The following is a 23,412-nucleotide window of genomic DNA, read 5'->3' on the forward strand; positions in this document are numbered from 1 at the left end:
AAAACAGTTTACAGATTATAGGGGAGCTGACCAGTGTAGTTCAAATACCACTTCATTACTAGGGACTTCCCAGACTGCACATACCAAATGTTCACCCTCTCTATCATGCTCCAGGTTCACGCTGTTTCACTTTCTCCACAAAACTTGTCTACATTGCTCATACTGTACAAGTAAGTCCATTTGTTTACTGCCATCATAAAACGCCAACCAAATAAAATCTGAGTTCACTGATGGCTTAGACTTCTCTAAAAAAAGTTTTGAGGCATGATTAACACATGCCTACTGGCGTATGTAAGTTCTGACATACCTACATATTCAGGAACTGTCACAACCAAGATGGTGAATGTGCCCATCACTTGTACAACTTGACTTATGGCCCTGTGTAATAATTTGGGGGCAGAAGTGAGACAGTGCTGGGGATGTAACCAAGGCCTCAGGTTAGGTAAATGCTCTGTACCTGAACTACATCCTCAGGTCACGCCCCTTTTGTCATTCTTCCCCATCCTACTATATATGACTGATATCCTTGCCATCATGATACATTGGTTTATATTTTCTAGCATTTTATGTGAAAAGAATCATATAAATTACACTTGATTAGCTCCTTTCATTCATCATGATTATTTTGCTATCCATACATACCCCTGCATGTATCAAGAATTCATCCACCTAACTGCTGGACACTATGACACTATGGATGTGCCACAACAGTGGGCATCTGGGGTGTTTCCACATTGATACCATTATAAACCAAGTATGATCCTTTATGTGTGAGTCTTTGTATAGACTTACTTTGCTTTAGGCAAATACCAAACAGCGGAATGCTTTCAAGACACTGCTCAACTGTTTCCCTAATTGGTGATACCATTTTACATTAGTACCAACTATCTACAACATACTTAGTCCACTTTTCATTATTAAATGTTTAACATGAGATAGCACGTCCCTATATTTTTGAATTTTTTTATGTTTATATTTCTTTATTTAACAGTGACAGAGAGAGGGAGAGAAAGAGACAGATAGAGAAGGAATGGGCATGCCAGGGCTTCCAGCCTCTGCAAACGAACTCCAGACCCGTGCATCCCCTTGTGCATCTGGCTAACGTGGGTTCTGGGGAATCGAGCCTCGAACCGCGGTCCTTAGGCTTCATAGGCAAGCGCTTACCCACTAAGCCATCTCTTCAGCCCACATCCCTATACTTTTGAATTCACACTTCTCTAATGCTGGCATTTTTTCACAATTTCTTTTTGCTAAAGTGTCTGTTGAACTATTTGTTCATATTTTCTTATAATGAGGTTTACAGAGTTCTACACATACCCTGCATGCATGTCCTTTGTCACATTTGTGATTAGCAAAAAATCCTTCTATTTTATTGATTTTCCTTCTTTTCCTCCATACAATCTCTCATTAGTAAAAATCACCTTTCCTTTCTCTCGGCATTTTTTAGTGTTTTTCTCACTTTGAAAAAATTTTTTGTTTATTTTTATTTATTTGAGAGTGACAGAGAGAGAGAGGAAGAGGGGGAGAGAGAGAAAGTGAGAAAGAATGGGCACGCCAGGGCCTCCAGCCACTGCAAACGAACTCCAGACACATGCGGCCCCTTGTGCATCTGGCTAAAGTGGGTTCTGGGGAATCGAGCCTCAAACTGGGGTCCTTAGGCTTTGTAGGCAAGCACTTAACCACTAAGCCATCTCTCCAGTCCATCTTTCACACTTTTGTCACAAAATATAAGTACTTTGGAGTTGTGCTGTTACTAAAATATTTCTATTGATTTCAGTTTGGGGTTGTCTGCTGCTATTACACAAAAGAATTTGTCTTTGTATCCTACAAGCATGTGCATATTTAGTTTGTGTGTGTGTGTGTGTGTGTGTGTGTGTGTGTGTGTGTGTGTGTGTGTACTAAAATCCCTGGGGACTGAATACAGGGTCTCAAGCATGCTAAGCACATAACTTACCCAAATTTATATCCCCAGTCCCAGATAATTTATGTTGTACCAGCACTTCATATGTTTTTGTAGAGCCTAACAAACTTGTATCAAAGGAGATTGATAGATTTACTTCTTTTTTTCCAGTCTGTATGCATTTGCTTTTCCTTGCCCTACTGCAGTAGCTAAAATCTCTAGTACAATCCACAGAGTGAATAACTTTGCCTTGTGAAAACATTCATTGTTTGTCCAATAAGACTTTTCCCAGGCATCCTTTATAAAGATTAATTTCTTTTAATTCTTAGTGTACTGGATGTATTTTGCTTAAAATAAAAAATAATCAGTTTTTCTCAAATATGAAAGGTAAGTTTTTATTAAATATCCTTTATCAAACTGAATAATTTTCTAACTCAATTTGATGGGACCATTTTTGTTTAAATAAAAAAAAAAAAAAAACAACGTAGTCTCCAGCCTAATCTTGTTGGTCTACCCTAGTAGACCTGTATCTCTCCCCCTGGAGCTTTCAAAGACTCTGCTCACAGTACCTCTTCCTACTCCAGCAGCACAGACCCACCTTAACGAACCAGTTCTAGTGACGTATTCCCCCCACCTATGTTCTGTCAGTTCCCCTGGTAGACTGTAATCTCCTTGAGGGCAGGTCTGTGCAAGAATTGGGGGCTGGAGAGATGGCTTAGCGGTTAAGCGCTTGCCTGTGAAGCCTAAGGACCCCGGTTCGAGGCTCGGTTCCCCAGGTCCCACGTTAGCCAGATGCACAAGGGGGCGCACGCATCTGGAGTTCGTTTGCAGTGGCTGGTAGCCCTGGCGCGCCCATTCTCTCTCTCTCTCTCTCTCTCTCTGCCTCGTTCTCTGTCTGTTGCTCTCAAATAAATAAATAAAAATAAACCAAAAAAAAAATTTAAAAAGAATTGCCTTTGCTATCCCCCATAGCACCTACCAATAAATATTCTTGAATGTAAAAACAAAAACAAAAAACTGCATGTCCCATTTTCTTGACTTTTTTTTTCCTACAGTGATTTATTGTGCTTTGCCCCTCTCCCTCCCTTATCTTTGGCAGTACTGAGGAAAGAATTTAGAGCCTTGTACATGCTAGGTAAGTGTTCTACCCCTGAATAAACCCCACATGGTAATTATTCATATCTACTATGAGATTTGATTTGCCTACTTCTTTTCTAATGTAGTCATCATCTAATACTATAAATTTCACTTGATATTCTGTTTGAGCTGTATTCTACAACTAAACATATTTTGTCTTGGACTTTTGGGTCAGTTTAAATACACACTTTTTTTTTTTTTTTTTTTTTTGAGGTAGGGTCTCACTCTAGCTCAGGCTGACCTGGAAGTCACTCTGTAGTCTCAGGGTGGCCTCGAACTCATAGCAATCCTCCTATCTCTGCCTTCCGAGTGCTGGGATTGAAGGTGTACACCACCATGCCCAGCACTAAATACATTCTAATTTGTCTTTGATCTCTTCTTTGATCCATACATTATTTAAAATTAGACTTAGTTTTCATATACTTAAGAGTTTTTCTATGTATCTTTCTGTTTTAATTTTAAATTTCAATTCATTCTAAGAGAACACACTTTAAGCTAGTTGAATACTTTAAAATGGGTTTTTTTTCCCCAAAATATGATACACCATGGTCAATATTCTGCTACCTGGAAAAGTATCCTCCTGTTATTAGGTATTCTACTGATGTAAGGTAGATCAAGTTGGTTCACCCTTGCTCATTTCCACAACACTGTTGATTTCTATATACTTGCTTTACAAAGTAGTTGTGGACAGGTACAGAAATGTTTGGTTGTAGTTATGGATCAAGCTGTTTTTCATTACAAGTTATACTAGTTTTTGCTTGGTGTATTTTAAAGTTTTATTATTAAATGCATAGCTTATTATGATGTCCTCTTGATAAAATGGTTTTTTAAATGATGATATTTACTAATATTACTTACTCTGAAATTCTTTCATGCATCCATAAAACAATTCCAGTTTTCTTTTAATTAATATGAGCATAGGATATAGTTTTTCATTCTTTTGTGCACATACGTGTGTGTGGGGATTTACACACATGTATGTACCCACGCAGCAACATGTGCTCTGGCCTGTGGCACGCTTGCAGTGGCAGGAAGCGAATGTTGGCTGTCCCCCTTGATTGCTCTTCTGCCTGTTCTTATTTCAGCTTGGTGTCTTACTAATCCTGGAACTTGCGGGGATTGCTCTTCTGCCTGTTCTTATTTCAGCTTGGTGTCTTACTAATCCTGGAACTTGCGGGGTTTTGTTTGTTTGTTTTTATTGTTGTTTTTATAATGAGTCCTGGAAGTTCTCTGGTTTCTGCTCCCCACAGGATTGTGGCCATGCCTAGCTGTTTATGTGGATTCTGGGGATTGAGTGTGATGGTTTTTCAGGCCACCTCAAGCCCTCATACGTGCACAGGATGGGCTCTTAACTGCTAAGTCATTTCTCCAGCCCAGTTTTTCATTCTTTTAATCTACTTGTATATGAAAAAATACGTGAAGCTAGTTTGTTACAAGACACATACAGGTAGCACTTGCTTTTTGTCCTAAGTTTGTTACTCTCTTTTTAAAATTCCAATACTCAAATCCTTATTTATACTGAAATGTTGACATGCCCCTAGTATTAGATCCACTATTTTGCTATTTATTTTCTACTTTTCCTATCTGGGAATTATTCATGAACCAATGTTATAACCTCAAACCTTAAAAGAGTACATATCACATAATAGCATTTAACAGTATTTTGCTGAATAATTCAATCTTGGAGTCAAGTGAGATGTCAGAAAACATGTAGCCTATCCACTTAGAGAAGATGAAATTAAAACTGATAGTCAAAGTGAAATGATCTGCCTATGATTATACAAGTAAATGGAGCAGCAAAATCAGGTTACCTGATCTCAAAAGTCTTTTATTTTAGCATTTGCAAACTGCCTTTGGTTTTGCTTGTTTCTCCGGGAAGATGGCTTGTTCCTGACCAGTGGCAGAGTACTTGCCTAGCACGTGGGAAGCCCTGGATTTGATATGCATCCGGCACAGCAGAAATAAAACAAAACAACAATTTAAATTTGGTGTGGTGGTGCATACCTATAATCTCAGCACTGGGGAGACAGAGGCAGGGGACTGTTAGTTCGAGGCAAATTTGGACTATATACAAGTTCTAGGCCATTATGAGCTACATATTAAGACCCTGTGTTAAAACAACATCAAAATAATAAAGATTGTTTCTCCAAATATTAAGCAAAGTCAAGATATTCAAAAGTCAATGTACCCAAACATAATCAACTATAGAGAGAAGTAGAGTTTTTGCATTATGTACATGGGGAAAGTTGTGGGAAAGGATTTGAAAAAAGATGCTGCAATACTAGATCAGATGCATTCTCACAGAAATCATCAAAGATGTCCCAACCCTAGAATTCATTACAAACTTCAGGCTATATAATTAAACAACAGTGGAACAAACTTTAAATCCTGTATTATTGACTGAATTTTCTTCCTGACCTTAAATTTATATGCTGAAAATCTACTTCCCAGTACCTCAGAGTAAGACGGTATTTGCACAGGGCCTTCAAAGAGAATGGCATCACAGGCCAGGATGGGTCTTAACTAAACCTAGATGATGTTCTTACATGAAGAGGGAATTTGGACATACAAGGACACACCTTATCTGAGGAAAGACCATAGGAAAAGACAGGGAAAGACAGCTAACCAGAAGTAAAGGAAAGAGACCTGAAGAAAACCATTGATTTCAAAGTAGTGCATGGTGGTGCATGTCTTTAATCCCAGTACTCGTGAGGCAGAGGCAGGAGGATTGCCATGAGTTCAAGGCTACCTTGATGCTACATGGTGAATTCCAGGTCAGCCTAAGGTAGAGTGAGACCCTACCTCAGACTTCCAGAACCAGGAATGTTAGAAAAACAAATATTAGACCTTTTTTTGTTGTTTGTTTTTCAAGGTAGAGTTTTTACTCTCGTCCAAAATTGACCAGGAATTCACTACGTAGTCTCAGGGTGGCCTTGAATTCAAGGTGATCCTCCTACCTCTGCCTCCGGAGTGCTGCTGGGATTAAAGGCATGCGCCAGAACATCCGACTCATTCTTAAAAAAAAAAAAAAAAAAAAAATCATCTAGCCTGGAACATTTTGTTATAGAAACCCTAGCACACTATTCTACATTAACTTTTCATTGTGGCTTTAAATAAATACTGTATCAACTGGCACAATGCAGAACCCCATTTAGAAATGGCAAAGTATTGGTAAGTCACAAGTGTTTTATACACACACACACACACACACACACACACGTGTGCTAACAGTAATTTTCTGTTATTTGCTACAAACCTAATGACTTCCCCAACAAATGAATTTTATGTGGAGCAAATCTTTCTGAAAGTGAAGGAGGTTTCAAAACACATGATCATGGGCTGGAGAGATGGCTTAGCAGCTAAGGTTTTTGCCTGCAAAGCCAAAGGACCTCAGTTCGATTCCCCAGGGTCCACATAAGTCAGATGCACATGGTAGCGCATGCATCTGGACTTCATTTGCAGTGACTGGAGGGCCTGGTGTGCCTATTCTCTCCCTATCCCTCCCTCTCTCTCTCTCATAAATAGATAAATAAATAAGTAAACAAACAAACAAACAAACATGATCATGGCCAACATTCTGAGTCACTTTCACTTGGATCTGGAATGTCACAAAAAAAGCCAGAGACAAGGAGTGCTTGCAGCTTGCTCCACAGGCACTCACCTCCACAACGTGCTCCTTTCCAAAGCCACCCCCCAAATGGTACCAACCAATCACCGATTGAAATTTCTAAGGTGTGAGTCACATGACCTTTCCTCTTTTCATGCCAGTTTTCTCACTTAGTCTGGTTTACCTCTGCAACCTCAAGTCTGCATCAAAGCAGTAAAACGACAGCTTACACATTCTTTCCACATTGTCCCTCTACTAAATCTTGTGCAACTGGCTTATGTGGGTCCTGGAGGATCGAACCTAGGTCCTTTGGCCTTGCAGGCAAGCGCCTTAACCATTAAACTATTCCTCTAGCCCATACTAAATCTTAAATGCTACCATTGCTTATCTTTCTAAATGTAAATAATTGCATGTTTCTTTACAGTATAAGAACAGAAAAAAATCATAAACGTGTCAAATTAAGCCACATTCGTATTTCTGATACCACTGGGATGATAGTATGGGTGTATATAAATACTTCAGTCCTTGAGAGTGACTGTCCTCAGACTTCCCTTAGTGGCAAATCACTGATGACTACCAAGTATTTTTTTTTCTATTTTAATTTCTAGATGCTTATGAAATATAGACTAGGACTGACTCTTTCTGGGACAGGCAGTGATTATTGTGTGTTAGATGCTCACAAACCTATAAGTGGGTTGGAGAAATGGCTCAGTGGTTAAAGGTATTTGCTTGCAAAGCTTGACGGCCCTGGTTCAAATTCCAAGTATCCACATAAAGTCTGATGCAAAAAGTAGCACATATATTTGAAGTACCATTCCAGTGGTATGCCCATACTCACTCTCTCTTTCAAACATACACCTCCTCTGCCTGAAAATAAGTAATAAATTTAAATAAAATTTAACCCTATGGGCAACCTCCATCATCATGTGTTGGTATACATAGATCAAAATAATGGGACACAAATATTTACACTAATAATTTTGAACACTATTATATTTAATATTTTAGTGCTATATTTTCTACTTGTAGCTAAGCTTAGGTCAAAATTTTGTTTTTTCACACTTGTTTCTCATGAAAAACTGCCTTCATACTTTGTGCACATATACTTATGCATGTATTGGGAAAGCAGAAGTATGGGGAACTTATACTTAAAGGAATCAATACATAGTATGCATTATCTAACTGAGCTATACGATGAGCTCTGCCATACCAATGAGTTCTTGACCTGAACATACAAACTCTAATCAGTATATTTCATTTTTATAAAACCACATAACATTAATTGAAGTAAATACCTTTGACCTTGATCCTATATGAAATATACTAGGGGGGGTTCAAGATATATACCACATGTGTAACTAACTGTCCATTCATAAATTAGAAATGAACAAAATGAGTATTTTAGCTATATCCACATTACATATTTAATAACACATTTGTTTTCCACACTGAAATTTTGGAAAGCTTGTGAACATATACATAATTAGCACTATTTTAAAATAATACTCAGAAATGTGTACTCTTATTTTCTTTTGCTTGATAAAACTTTCACATTTAAAAGAATGTGACATTGTTGTACTGACTATAGGTCTGTGGACAAGTGAGACTGTTCACAAACATCAACAAGTTACATTAAGACCTCAAATATGCTTAGAGAAAATTCACTAATAAATGTAAAATACAGAGCTCCTTTAGGAAGGTAGGTCAGAGAAACACAACTACTATTTCACTGATAGTGTTTATGGACAAGGTTCATGTGTCATAACTTTCAAGAACTCACTAAGACCCTGGTGAAAGGAGTCTTCCTTCCTCCTCCAAGTGTATTGGCACTGTCCAGTATGAAAGCAACATAATCAGTTGCAGCTATACATGTCAATACACAAGGCTGGATTTAATTCAAGTAGAAAACGTGATATCAGGTTGGAAAGAATTAGAATGAAATGGAACCCAGATGCTTAAGTCTACAAGGACAGACTGTATGCCATGTAAGCCTTGCTGGATCTGACACTGCTGATACAGATATCCTGTAAAAGCTGGGATTGTGGTCATGAGCTAGGCACGCACTCTAGCCCAGCACTAGGAAGGTACAAGAGGGCCCAAGGGAGGCAGAGCAGATGTAGCAGAACTGCAGACGGATTAACCACTACTCAGCTACTAGGAAGTTGCTGCTTTTATCTTACAAATTCCATAAGAATCTCACATAGCACATCTTTCAGGTCTGGAATATGTGGCCCAGTCTAGTCAAACTGAAGTCTTACAAAAGCCAGCACACATCAAACAAAATATCTTGAAAGTAGCCAGCATAATGTAATATCTAACTTATATAAGAATAAATATATAAATCCATACTTGAAAACTAGCATTTTACAATTTTATATTCAGTGAAAATATTCTTCCAAACTGAAAGCAAAATGTAGACAAACACTGATAAAAGCAATTGTGTGTGTTGTGTGTGTATGCATTTGTGTATTTTCTTGCAAGCTACACTATAAAAATGAGAAAGAAAATTCTTTGGGCTAAACAAGAAAATACCAAGGGAAAAAACACTGCATATTCAAGAAGGTATAGGGTCTGCAGAGATGGTTCAGCAGTTAAAGTGCTTGCCTGCAAAGCCTAACAGCCCAGGTTCAATTCCCTAGTATCCACGTAAAGCCACAAGCACATGCATCTGGATTTCCTTTGCACAGGCTGGAGGCCCTGGCACACCCTTTCTCTCTGTGTCTCTTCCCTCTATCTCTTTCTGCTTGCAAGTAAATAAATAAAAGAACTGTTTCTTTTTTTAAAAGGAGGGATAAATAAAGGATTTAGTGCTGGGGAGATGGTTTAGCAGTTAAGACTGAGGTCCCAGGTTCAATTCCACAGTACCCACATAAGTAAGATGTACAAGGTGGCAGGAGGCATGTGGGTCTGGTGTTCGTTTGTAGACGCTACGGGCCCTGGAGCACCAATTCTGTCTCCCTCTCTGTCTGGCTCTTTCTCTCTCAAATAACAAATAATTTTTTTTTTTTTAAAGAAAGGATTTAGATCATGGTGATGGTAACCTGAAAGCCACTCAAGTATATATGTACCTTTAAGGGCAGATTCTATCTCAGTTACATCTCAATAAAATAAGACAAATGTTTTAAAAAGAATAACCAAAGAGGTAGCTGCATGGTAAAGCACCTGCCAAGTATGTGTGTGACCTTGGGTTCGTTCTGTAATACTATAAAAATAGATAAAGATAACAACAGTTTAAGCAAAGTAAGAAAAGCAATAATATGTTCAATGATTATAGTCCATGAAAAGGTAAAGGTAAATGATAGCAACATCATAAGGGATAGGAGGAAGGAAAAACAAAAACCAAAAACAAACAAACAAAAAAGGAAGTGGAACTTTATGAAGTGATGCAGTCTATTTGAAATAAGGCTTAAATTAAATGTAAATTTAGACTTCAAATTCAAGGATAAGCAATAAAAACAAAGTTAAATATTAAAAATGAAGAATAAGAGACAATTATTATGGGAGAGAAATGCTATCTTATAAAATGCTCAGTGAATAGAAAAGAAGGCAGAAAAAAGGGAACACACAAAAAGAAACAAAAGTAATGGGCAGCAGTAACAAATACAGTAAATATTAATCCAACTTTGTCATTAGTCACAAGCTAAATGCAACAAATGTCAGAGACTAAGTGAATGGGGAAAAATTCAACTATACTGTGTATAGGAAACCCATCTGAAATATAAAATAGGGAAAAGTTAAAAGTAAAGAATAAAAAGAAGATATGTCATGCTTATAGCAATTACAGACAAACCTGAGTACTTATAGAAATTTAAGACTAAACATACTTGAAAACTTAAGTATAAGAGATAAAGATTAGATAATGATAAAGGGCCAATTCTCTAGTAGGACATGTCAAGTCTAAAACTTGTGTCTAATAACAGTCAAAAGTTCTGGGGCAAAGACTACCAGAGGACTTAATGAAAACAGAAGCCTACTGTGAGAGCTAGAGATAGTAGCTGACACATCCAGCCATTCAAATCATCAGCTAACAACATAACCAATCTGCGCAGCTCCATCAGCCAGACAGATCTCATTGGTACTTGTAGAACAACAGAATACACAATTCTTCTCAAAAAGACAGAATGTTCACCAAAAACCACATTGTGGGCCATAAAACATTTCTTAACACATTTACCAGAACAGAAATTGTATTTCTTGCCAGGTGTAGTGGTACATGCCTTTAATCCTAGCACTTGGGAGGATCATTTTGAGACCATCCTGAGACTATATAAACTATATAGTGAATTAGTAAAACCCCTAACTTGAACTCCAACTCCCCCACCACCACCAGGCAAAGAAAGTATGCTCTCAAACTTAAGAGAATTAAAGTGAAAAGCATTAAAGGAAAGACACATGTAAACTGCAAAGTACTTGTCAATTAAACAACATACTTCTTTTTAAAATATTGTTTTAAATTTTTATTTATTTGCTACTTAGTAGCAGAGGCCAGTAAGTTAAAAAGGAGACATAAAGGGTAGAGAAAGGAAGGGAGGAGGATACTTAATAGGTTGATATTGTATATATGTAATTACAATGATTGTAATGGGGAGGTAATATGATGGAGAATGGAATTTCAAATGGGAAAGTGTGGGGTGGGGAGGGAGGGAATTACCATGGGATATATTTTATAATCATGGAAAATGTTAATAAAAATTTTTAAAAAAGTATCACAAAAACCAAAATCAATAAAAAGAAAGTAAAATCTGAAAAAAATTTTTTTATTTATTTGAGAGAGAGGAGAAACAGGAAGGGGGAGAGAGAGAATGGGCCTGCTAGGGTTTTTGCCACTGCAAACAAACTCCAGATGTGTGTACTCCCCTGTGCATCTGGCTTACGTGGGTCCTGGAGAATTGAACCTGGGTTCCTTTGGCTTTGCAGGCAAGTGCCTTAACCACTAAGCCATCTCTCCAGCCCCTAAACAACATAGTTCTAAATAACATATGGATCAATGTAATCTCAAAAAAAATTAAATGTGTTAACTAAATGAAAATACAAATTTATCAAAATTTATCTAATGCAGCAAAAGCAATGTTTACAAGAAAATTTATACCAGTGAATGCATACATTTAAAAGAAGACATAAGACAAACTTCACTTAAGAAACTTAGAAAAAGTCAAAGTAAGGTAAAAACTAAAAACTGAAACAGAAATGTATGGAATTAAAAGAACAGAAAATAGAAGACAAAGAAACCAAAAGCTGAATTTCTGCAATGACTAAAGATAATTATAATGTCTATATATCAAACACTTGTGCTTGTACTAGTTCTCTGCATTTTTCTTTGTGTGTTACATGTGTATATGTATGCACATGTATATAGATAAGTGCACATGGCCATGCACACAAGAGTGAAGACCAGAGGAGAACATCTGGTTTCCAACTTTACTGCTTTCCTAGTTTACTTCCCTGGGACAGATGGCCTCTCACTGAGCCTGGAGTTGCCTTTTTTCAGTCAGACTGGCAGAGCAGCAAGCCCCAGCAATTCTCCTGTCACCACTCAGGTCAGGACTTGGGTTACAGATATGTGTGGCCATGCATGGCTTTTCTTTTTTTAATGTCAGTGACGAATAATCAAATTTAGGTCCTTATAAATGCACAGCTCCTAGCCACTGAGCAATCCCCCCAGTCTGTCTCTGTGAATTTTTAAAAATATTTTTTAAATTATCATTTTTTGTTTATTTTAGGGGGCGGGAATGGGCATGCTAGGGCCTCTAGCCACTGCAGATTAACTCAAGATACATGCACCACCATGTGCATCTGGCTTGCATGGGTACTGGGGAATCAAACCTGGGTCCTTAGGCTTCACAGGCAAGAGCCATAACTGCTGAGCCATCTCTCTAGCCCTGTCTCTTTGTATTTTAAAAGTTTCCATTTATTCTTTGCATGTAGATGCTGTTATCTGATACAAAACATGGTTTTAATTGAGGATTATATTACTATTATTTATACCTAAAGCAATTCATATATCACATGTGATATTTGTGTATTAAAATCTATTTGGGACCCAAAATATTGCTCCTTGTCTATTGTTGTTTTGGTAGTTAACTGTTAAATCACTGTGTTCATCTTTTTCTTGACTTGGTTCTAGGTGACATTATGAGTATGAATGTAGGTGTGTGGGTGTGCATGTGCATCTGGAGGCCAAAGGACAACCTCAGGTGTTGCCCTCAGATATGCTATCCATCTTTTCTTTGAGACAGAGTCTCACTGGCCTAAAGCTCACAATTAAGGTTAGACTTGCCAGAGAACTTGGAAGCTCCAGGAATCCGTTCATCTTTACTTCCCTAGCACTGGAGATCATATGCATGTGTCAGTGTGCCCAGCATTTTACATGGGTTCTGGGGCTCAAACTCAGGTCCTTATGCTTGTGAGGCAAGCACCTTACTGAATGAACAATCTCTGCAGGCTTAGGTGAGATTCTTATAAGAAATATGTATATGTATGTTGGTTTTAAGTCAATCTGAAGATATTTCTTAGTGCTTAAATTATTAACATTCCATAGCATAACTCATGCTAGTTTTAACAGCTGTCTGTGTTCTTTTATATCCTAAGCAAAATGCCTCAAGCAAAAGAAGACAGTAATTATGTTTAACCCTCAGTATTGAGTAGAACATATTTAGAACACATCTTTTTTTGACTGAAGTTTAAAGATTAGCTGTCATCTGAGTGTGATAAGAAAATATCAATGTGACACTGCCTGGAAAACTGTTTTCTGCTGGTGTTCCTGCTATGTGAAAACAATATAATCATGAACATCTGCACAACTGCCTCGTCATTCACCTCTTCAGCTAAAATACTTAGCCAGAAAGCAAAATACCATGTCAGAAAAGTTTCTTGGCCACATTTGTGTGACATTTTAAAAAGGATTTCGAGATAACTAGAAAATGTGTCCTCAAACCAAACTGGATTCGTGACCTTGCACACTGGCCAGTACTCATTCCTATCTTGTGCTCTCATTCTCCTTTCCATGCTCTCGTTTATCATCTACCACCTACTTCCTATGCTTTTCACTTATGGGGAATCCATTTCCAGTCACAACTTGGAACTCTGAATTCCCAGATATGCACATTCATTGTTGCTACTTTCAAAATGTTGCTCTCTTATTATTTCTAGCCCTTAAGACAATTTCATCTGGAATTAAACAGCGCCAAGTCCAGCTCTATTCTTTCTCTTTAGCCTTTCTCCCAGTACTTTCAGGCTAAAACCAGTTAAGATTTCTTTTTAATTTTTTTTTTTTTACTTGAAAAAGCTAGAAAGAGAAAGGGGCAAATAGAGAGAGAGAGAGAGAGAGAGAGGGAGGGAGAGAGAGAGAGGGAGAATGGGTGCACCAGGGCCTCTAGCCACTGCAAACAAACTTCAGATGCATGCACCACCTTGTACATCTGGCTTACATGGGTACTGAGGAACTGAAACTAAGTCCTTAGGCTGCACAGGCAAGCACTCCAACCTCTAATCCATCTCTCCAGCCCATACTTCTTTTCTTCTTTTTAAAAAAATTATTATTTATTTATTTGAGAAAGTGAAAGAGGCACAAAGAAAAAGACAGAATGGGTCTCCCAGGGCCTCCAGCCATTGCAAACAAACTTCAGATGCATGTGCCACCTTGTCCATCTGGCTTATGTGGGTCCTAGGGAATCAAACCAAGGTCCTTTGGCTTTGCAGGCAAATGCCTTAATGGCTAAGACATCTTTCCAGCATCCCTTTTTTACTTTTGAAAAAAAAAAATATTTTTTTTTTAATTTGGGAAGGGGTGAATGTCACTAGGGTCTCTTGCCACTGCAAACAAACTCCAGATACATGTGCCACTTTTTGCATCTGACTTTAAGGGAATAAAACCAAGGCCATCATACTTTGTTTGCAAGCAAGCATCTTTTACAGCTGAGCCATCACTCCAGCCCAGTGTTTATTTTATGAGGTACCTGCAACTTGAATGTATCACTGCAGTTGTCTCAACTGGATTTTTTTTTTTTCTGGATTGGATTTTCCTTTTCTCTTCAAATCTTACGACAACAAAACAGAAAGAATGTGGTACCTCAAGCCATTTCCTTACGCTGAATCTGTAATTCTGTCCAGTGGTTCAAGCAAACTTAACAGCAACAATGTTAACAAGATGTACTATACTAACAGGACTCCTCTTCATATTTTTTAAAAATTGTTTTGTTCATTTTTATTTATTTGAGAGCGACAGACACAGCGAGAAAGATAGAAAGAGAGAGAGAGAGAGAGGGAGAAGGAGAATGGGTGCGCCAGGGCCTCCAGCCACTGCAAGCAAACTCCAGATGCATCTGGCTAACATGGGCCCTGGAGAACTGAGCCTCAAACCGGGGCCCTTAGGCTTCACAGGCAAGCGCTTAACTGCTAAGCCAACTCTCCAGCCCCCCCTTCATATTTTTTTTAACTTTTTTTAAAATACAAACCCTGTGTCGAGGGCTAACTTTCAATAGATTACAGCGAGGGAGCTGCTCTGCTACGAATGAAACCCCGACCCAGAAGCAGGTCATCTACGAATGGTTTAGCACCAGGTTCTACATGAGCGTGCATTACATGATGGGCAAGAGGGCAGCCCCCTTTCCAGCAGTGCCCCCATCCATATTTTATACTCAGTCTCATTTAACCACCATCCTGGTTCCTCCACCAACATATCTTCATGAAGTCACTTACTACTTCATCTTTCTCAAATTGTTCTTCCCTTCTCAAATGTCACATTTCCATGATTTCCAACGTCTAAATACATTTTCTTTTCTCTGAATATTTGAAGCCCAGAAAGGTCAATGCTTGAGAAGTAGAAATGAAGCTTAAAAAGTATACTATAGAGGGAAAATTTTGGCACCAAGTAGATGCATGGGCCCATGTTAAAGGATTGGGGGATGCTACAAATGGTAAATGGGTGACATTTTTAGTCATTTGAATATAGCATTATAATAAAATTCCAGTATCCCAGGGAATAAGGCAAACACTCCAATGGAACTACAAAGCTATTATATAGCTAAGAAAACTATCAACCTAGTCAATACATAACTCACAGAATGGGAGAGGATCTTCACCAGTTATACTTCTGACAGGTTTAGAATCTAGAATATACAAAGAACTCAAAAAAAAAAAAAAAAAAGCTAAGTGATTAAAAAAAATCAGTCACCTTACTCAAAAAGTGAGGCAGAGGGCTGGAGAGATGGCTTAGTGGTTAAGTGCTTGCCTGTGAAGCCTAAGGACCCCGGTTCGAGGCTCGGTTCCCCAGGTCCCACGTTAGCTAGATGCACAAGGGGGCGCACGCGTCTGAAGTTCGTTTGCAGAGGCTGGACGCCCTGACGCGCCCATTCTCTCTTTCTCCATCTGTCTTTCTCTCTGTGTCTGTCGCTCTCAAATAAATAAATAAATAATTTAAAAAAAAAGTGAGGCAGAAAACTGAGCAGGGAGTTCTCAAAGGAAGAAATAGATGGCCAATGAACATCTAAAAAATGTCAACATCTAAAATAAACAAAAAAAGTCAAAATCTTTAACCACCAGGGAAATGTAATTCAAAACTACTTTGAGATTCTATCTTAATCCTGTCAGAATGGCTATCATCAAAAAAAAAAAAAAATTAAATAGGCTGGGTGTGATGGTGCAAACCTTTAATCCCAGTACTCAGGAGGCTGAGATAAGAGGCCAGGCTGGAGTTAAAGAGTTTCAAGTAAGCCTGGGCTAGGGTAACATTCTGTCTAAGCATCATCATTATCATCATCATCATGATAATAAGACAACAAATGCTGTTGAGGACGTAGGGAAGGAGAAGACCTCAGTCACTGTTGATGGGTGTGAGAGCTGGTAGAGGCTCTATGGAAATCAGTATGGAGATTTCTAAAAAGCCTAAAACCAGATCTACCTTATGACCCAGCTGTTCTACTCCTAGGCATATACCCTCTAAAGATTTTACTATAGGCACTTGCTCACTCATGTTTATTGCTGATGAATTCACAATCACTAAGGAATACTATCACCCCTCAGGCCCATCTACTGATGAATATATAATGAATACATGGTACATACACACTGTGGTTTTAATCATATGTCCCCCATAAAAATCATGTTTTTAATCCCTGGTTCTTAGCTAGTGGCAATTTGTAGGTGGAGCCTTGCTCAAGTAGTAGTGTTTTTGGAGGTAGGTTTAGGTATAATGGGGTAATCAACTGCCCTCTGATTCACTATGAGGCCTACTTAGTAGAAAGTAATTCATGCCTGGTACTGGGAATTTAGTCTAAAATTTATGATATGGAAGGTCATAAAAATCTCAGAGAGAAGCTACCACTGTCCTTTGGCTTAAACAGAGACATTATGCCCATCTAAAAGCCTGCTAAGTGTGTACCCTTTGATCAATCCTGATTTCAGTTTCCATTAGAGAACTTTTTACTGGTGAAAGCAAACACCAGGGAGCTACTGGGCTAGAGTAAGAATGTTTAAAAAAAAAAAAAAAGATAATAAATAAAATGACAACAAATACTGCTGAGTACCTGGGGAAGATGGTAATATGAGGAGACTCAAAACCCATCAAAATAAAAAATAAGAAGCTATTGAGAGCTCAACATTAAAGACTTTTACCATACCCTCCAAGGCTCATGCTACACCAATGAAGACAGATGGAAGGAATTTAAGAGCCACAGGTTACATAGCCATACAATGGGGAAAGGCCTCCTGACATACCTACTGGTACATTTATGACTCTGAGATAGTTACCTATACCTCCACAAGACCTGCATGATTCTGTACCCATGAATGTTATGACATGGAGGATGGAGGAGGACAAAAAGAATGAGGCAATAGGACAGGGGAAAAAATATGTTGGAAGAGGAGTATCCTCAGGGGATGGGAGTGGGAAAGAGGAAACCAAGAAGGATAAAGGAACAGGAACATGATCATATTACTATAGTCATGTTAAAATTCTCAAAAGAAAAAGGGAAAAAATGTTACTGAGGGTTAGGGGAGTAGCTCTGTGGTAGAAAAGTTTGCTTTTCCTAGCATGCATGAGGCCCTGGCTGCAATCCCTAGAAATTATATATGTGTGAGTGTCTATATATCATCATATATTATAGTATGTATGAACATATATGAAAGGAAAAGCTAAAAAATGACAGAAAAAATAAAAAGGGGGAGGAGCTGTGGAGATAGCTCAGTAGATTAAATGGATGACTGCACAAGTATTGAGTACCTGAGTTGAGATCCTCATACCCCAAATAAAATCTGGAAGCTATGACAGGCTTCTGTAATCCCAACGTGCCTATGGCAAGATGGGAGGTGGAGACAGAAAAATTTGAATATCAGAGTAGTAAACAAGAGATCCTACCTCAAAACACAGTGGAAGGCAAGGACCAACATCTGAAAGTTGACCTCTGACCTCTACACACATGCTATAGTACCCACAATCACACATATTCACACACACAAAGGAGGGGGAAAAACAATAGAGAGGTTCCCAGTGTTCCCACCTGGCCTCCATATACTTGCACATCTACACACACACACACACACACACACACGGGCATATGCCACATACAAATACCACACATAGTACACAAACACACCAAAAAATGGAAAGGGAAAATAGAAATATGATGCTACATGTGATACAGACAACTGAAAGTAGACATTGAAAAGTCAAACATATATACTGCAAAATTACAACCTCATAATAATAAAACAAAGAAGTATAACTAACATGATAGCACAAACAACATGGAACCATAAGCTATTCAATAATTCACAAAAGGTACACAAAAAGAAAATACAACAAACCAAACAACAACTAGTTGACATAATTAAATGCAACCATGTCAATAAGTGCATCAAATGAAAACAACTACACATAATATCTCATTAAGTCATATCTCACAAGAACAACTAAAGAATAAACTGCATGTTATTATTATCAGACAAGACAGTGTTCAGAAATAATAACTAATATCATGAATTAAGTGGCAAATTCACCAAGATGTAAAATCCTAAGTTTAAATGTATATACGGCTCACAATTTAGCTTCAAATTACATGAAATGGGGCTGTGAGTATAGCTCAATTGTAGAGCACTTGTCTTGTACATCAAAGCTCTCTTTTTGATCACTGAAAAAAAAAATAAAACAAAGATATGAAGCAAAAACTGAAAGAGCATGAATCCACAATCACTACAAAAATAAGAAGAGTAGGTACTATAGACACTTTCAAGCCAAAAAGCACTGAGGCCAAATTCCCTGACTCCTTGAAAGACATAAAATATTAAAACTTTCTAGTTTCTTCTTTCTGGCTTATATTCAAGAAAACAAAAATATTCCTGATAAAATTTAAGACTAACAAAATAAAGGGAGAGATACTCTATTCATGGATATGAACTCATGTTTGGATGCCAATTCTCCTCCAACTGTGATAGACAACACAATCTCACACAAAATCCTAGCAAACCAAGACAAAACAAGCATAATATGTATACAGAAATCTAAGGCTGGGTGTGGTGGTACACACCTGTAACCCCAGCAACTCAGGAGGCTAAGGCAGGAAGACAGTGATTTTTGAGGCCATGAGGGCTACACAGGGTGACCTTGTTTTCCAAAAGAAATAATAAGAGGGGGAGAGGGAGAGGGAGAAAAAAAAGGAGGAAAGAGAGTGAGGAGAGAAAAAGAAAAGGAGAGAAGGGAAGGGAGGATGAAGTTAAAAAATAGAAGTTTGCCTGCAAAGCCTAAGGACCCAGGTTCCACTCCTCACTGCCCACATTAAGCTAGATGCACAAGGTAGTGCACCCATTCTCTCTGCTCCTTCCTTCCTTCCTTCCTTCCTTCCTTCCTTCCTTCCTTCCTTCCTTCCTTCCTTCCTTCCTTCCTTCCTTCCTTCCTTCCTTCCTTCTCTCTCCAGTAAAATATTTTTTGTAAATAGAAATTTATCTAGACAAATTCATACTAGCAAACACTCTGTTGAAAATCTACAGAATTTGAGAGCCCTGCCTGTCCTGAATCTCCTATAACTCAGTGGCTGATCCACACCTCCAAAAGAAGCAGGAAGCAAGCCAGTGAGGACCAAGCCCTTCCATACATAATGCTATTTCTAACTATAGTTAGCTCACCTTTTACACTGCATTGACAGAGATTTGGATCTCTCTTAAGGATGCCAGTAATGCTAGATGTGTCATCTTACATTTTACACAATTATTTAGAAAAATAGTCAATAACCATGTAACTATCTATGATATAAGAAATTTTGCAAATCTTTTTGGTAAGAATAGAACACCCAATCTTATAGATAGATGAATTTACCAGTTATGGAATTATATGTTTTAAAGATACAAGGACCCCATAAATTGCTTGATTTCATAAGTTCATTCATAATTTATTTTTCTAAAATACTAGAATGCTAACTTTATTAAAATAGCTACTGGAATCAGACTGGATCCTATAGCTAATTTATTACTTATTTGTGATAATGATATGAACTGAAAATGTGAGGTTATTACTATAAAGTTGTTCCTTAAGCATGGAATACTGGCTGAAAATGCAGATGCCTTACTGACAAGCAGGACACCTGTGGAGGACCTTAATCTATTTCAAATTTTTATTTATTTATTTGAGAGAAGGAAAGAGGCAGAGTGAGTAAGAGTGACAAAGAGAGAATGGGTGTGCCAGGGCTTCCAGCCACTGCAAACAAACTCCAGATGCATGTGCCACCTTATGCATCTGGCTTATGTGGGTACTGGGGAATCAAACTGAGGTCCTTTGGCTTTGCAGGCAAGCACCTTAACCACTAAGCCATTTCTCCAGTCCAAGGACTTTAATCTAGAACCAATCTACTACTCATAGAAACTGTTTCTGTGGTTGTGCTTCTTCATGTAACATGCTTTACCTCCCAGGATGTAAAAGTCCCCTTCCTTTAAGCAAAGCCACAAAGTGCTCTAATCATTGTTTTTTAATGTTTTCTTTTTTCCCCTGCCCTTCTTCCCTTTCTCTTCCCTCCATTTTAAATTTTATTTAGTGTGTGAGATGCCAAGGATGGAATATAGGGGTTTCATATGTGCTATACAAGCAATATACCACTGTGTAACACCCCCATGCTTTCCCTTTTTCATTTGTTAATGAGTCCTATTACAGGGTATCCTCAAGGGATGATATTTAGTTACAGTTTATAGTTTTGTGAGCCAGAGAAAGGCTCTGACAATATCACTTCTAGAAAACACAGTAAGATCTTCATCTTTTCCAGGCTCTTTTGCAATACAGTGACATGACAGAAGTTTTATTATTTCATAGACTACTGCATGGTTATTGGCTCTTTTTCTAAGTAGTACATGGCTCATCAATGGCCTTCCTGAAGCATGCATCTCATAAAGATCATGATTAGTGGATGCAAAACTGTCATTAATCATACGATTTTCATTAAGTTATAAAGACTGTGATACTTACCACAGAGCTTTTACATGGTAGAAACTCAAAATATATGCACTTGGTTGAAATGAATCTTTTAGTAAAAGTGTTTAATATGGTACAACCATTTTAAATGCATTGTAACAAGAAAAGGGTAAAAAAATCATCATATTCCTTAGCACCATCAACATAATACAGAAATGAAGTTCTGGTTATTTCCTCATAATTAATGTTATTCTATCTTTATTTAAGCATTAGTAGAGAAAAATATTTGGCACAAAACAAACAATGTTACAGAGAAAAATAAGGAACGTTGCAATGGATAAGCAAAATAATTAGTTTAAAGTCTAAGAAAATTGCTGACCTATGTAAAAATTTCACACGAACACTGGAAAATCAAAATATCAAAATCAATGTGTACATTAACAAAATTTGAAGTTTATTTAAATTTACTGAAGAATTTTTAAATGATGCACCAGATACAATGACTTCCTGTTCCTTAATAAAAATTATAATATTAAAAGCAAAGTAATAAGCATATTACAGTAAAATTAAGATACAAAATTTGCAGCATCCATTCTGTGGGCACTAAGGAATATTATAAGTAAGAGATATCCAAAGTAAAACTAATAAAGACATTACTTTGTTAAATATTAAAACTATAGGTCTTTAAAAATCTTCTAAGGTAAGAATTTGTGCACTTGTATTTAAAGCGCTTAAAATTTTTTAAAGGGCATACTTTAAAATTGTAATATTTTACTCATTTTCTTAATAAAACAAAACCAACCAAGTATCCTTTTTATTCTCCAATTGACAAGAAAATAATGACAATCAAAGAAAATATTGATGGAAAGAAAAAAAGTTCTCTTAACAATTTTGAATAAAATTTCAAGAGGCTTTTGAGAAATCAAAATTATATGTAAAAATTTGTGCTAAGAAGTACAGTGTTTTGCTCTATAGAATAGCTCACAAAGAGACATACTATACCATAAAATGCCCTACCTTTTTATCATATACATCTTGCCAGTTTATTCCAGAAAAGAAACTGTGTCTCATGATTTCTTTTGCATCATCAGGTCCTCCACCAAGGCTATGAGTACAGAAATAAAATTAAATGAGTATAAAATGTTTACATAAGACAAATGCATAAAAATATTTTGTGTAAGTATAATTTTTTATGTCATAAATAGTTCTTGGGATAAGCAGTCATAAAAATAAAAAGCTTTTGCTCTAAGACTTAATTTCCCCAACATGCTACTAATAAGAACTACCTTGAGAACAATGCAGTAATGTGAAAAACCAAAGGCTGTGCAGACAGATCTGTAAAAGGCAATGGTGTCCTCCCTTCTGAGATGTGGCAATGTAAAGATGGAAAACCCTCAGTTTCTCATCAGAACAGTGGAGACAATATACCTCCTGGGGCTGTTGTGAGAACAGAAATAGGGAGTACCTAGGGCAACATGGTAGCTATTGTCATCATTACTTCTCTAAATCATATCTTAAGGGCTGGAAAGATGGCTTCGCGGTTAAGCACTTGCTTGTGAGGTTCGATTCCCCAGTACCCAAGTAAACCAGATGCACAAGGTGGCACATGCATCTGGAGTTTGTTTGCAGAAGCTGGAGGCCCTGATGTGCCCATTCTCTCTCTGCCTCATTCTCCCTCTGTCACTGTTAAATAAACAAATAAAAATAAACAAAAATTAAATATATATATCTTAAATATTTGAGAGAGAGAAAGAGAGGTGCACTCATACTAGGGTCTCTTGCTGCAACAAACCCCGTGCAGTTTTACATGGGTAGCTGGAGAATTTAAGACGGGCCAGAAGGCTTTGCAGGCAAGAGTCTTGAACTACTGAGTCATCTCTCTAGCCCCAAGTTTCTTTTTTGTTTTTTGTTTTTCCCTGATATAGGGTCTTACTCTAGCCTATGCTGACCTGGATTTAGTCTCAGGTTGGCCTAGCACTCAGGGCGATACTCCTACCTCGGCCTCCCGAATGCTGGGATTAAAGACATGCACCACCACGCCTGGCCCAAGTTTCTTTTTGAATAACTTGAGTCAAAGTGTTCCTTTGTTAATTTAAATTCTGTCAAAATTCATTAATTAGTTGGGAAATGATTTTTCAGAAGTTATTACTATAGATAAAAGCTCATGGACTGTTTTTGTATCTCCAAAGAATTCCACATGAACAATCTCTTAATATACAAAGTACCATTATGGTGCAACTTACTATGCAATTTGTAATATGAATTAAGAATTCAGAAAAGGGGCAGGGATGAAGCAAACGATGGTACAAACATGTGTTGTTTTCATACTAAGTATGTCCATATGTAATTAAAAAAAAAAGTTAGCTGGAGAGATGGTTC

General features: G+C 37.6%; 1 protein-coding gene across 5 annotated transcripts in view; it reads right to left on the bottom strand.

Moving 5' to 3' along the window:
* Window positions 1-23,412, bottom strand: part of Akt3 (AKT serine/threonine kinase 3) — a 286,122-nt gene that overhangs the window by 11,732 nt on the left and 250,978 nt on the right. For all 5 annotated transcript variants that reach the window (XM_045151039.1, XM_045151059.1, XM_045151030.1 and 2 more), the window contains one exon: window positions 22,051-22,138. In XM_045151039.1, coding sequence (XP_045006974.1) covers window positions 22,051-22,138 — 88 coding nt within the window. The remainder of the gene's footprint in view (window positions 1-22,050; window positions 22,139-23,412) is intronic.

Source organism: Jaculus jaculus, chromosome 1 (assembly GCF_020740685.1).
Source record: "Jaculus jaculus isolate mJacJac1 chromosome 1, mJacJac1.mat.Y.cur, whole genome shotgun sequence".
In the NCBI taxonomy this organism is placed as follows: Eukaryota; Metazoa; Chordata; class Mammalia; order Rodentia; family Dipodidae; genus Jaculus; species Jaculus jaculus.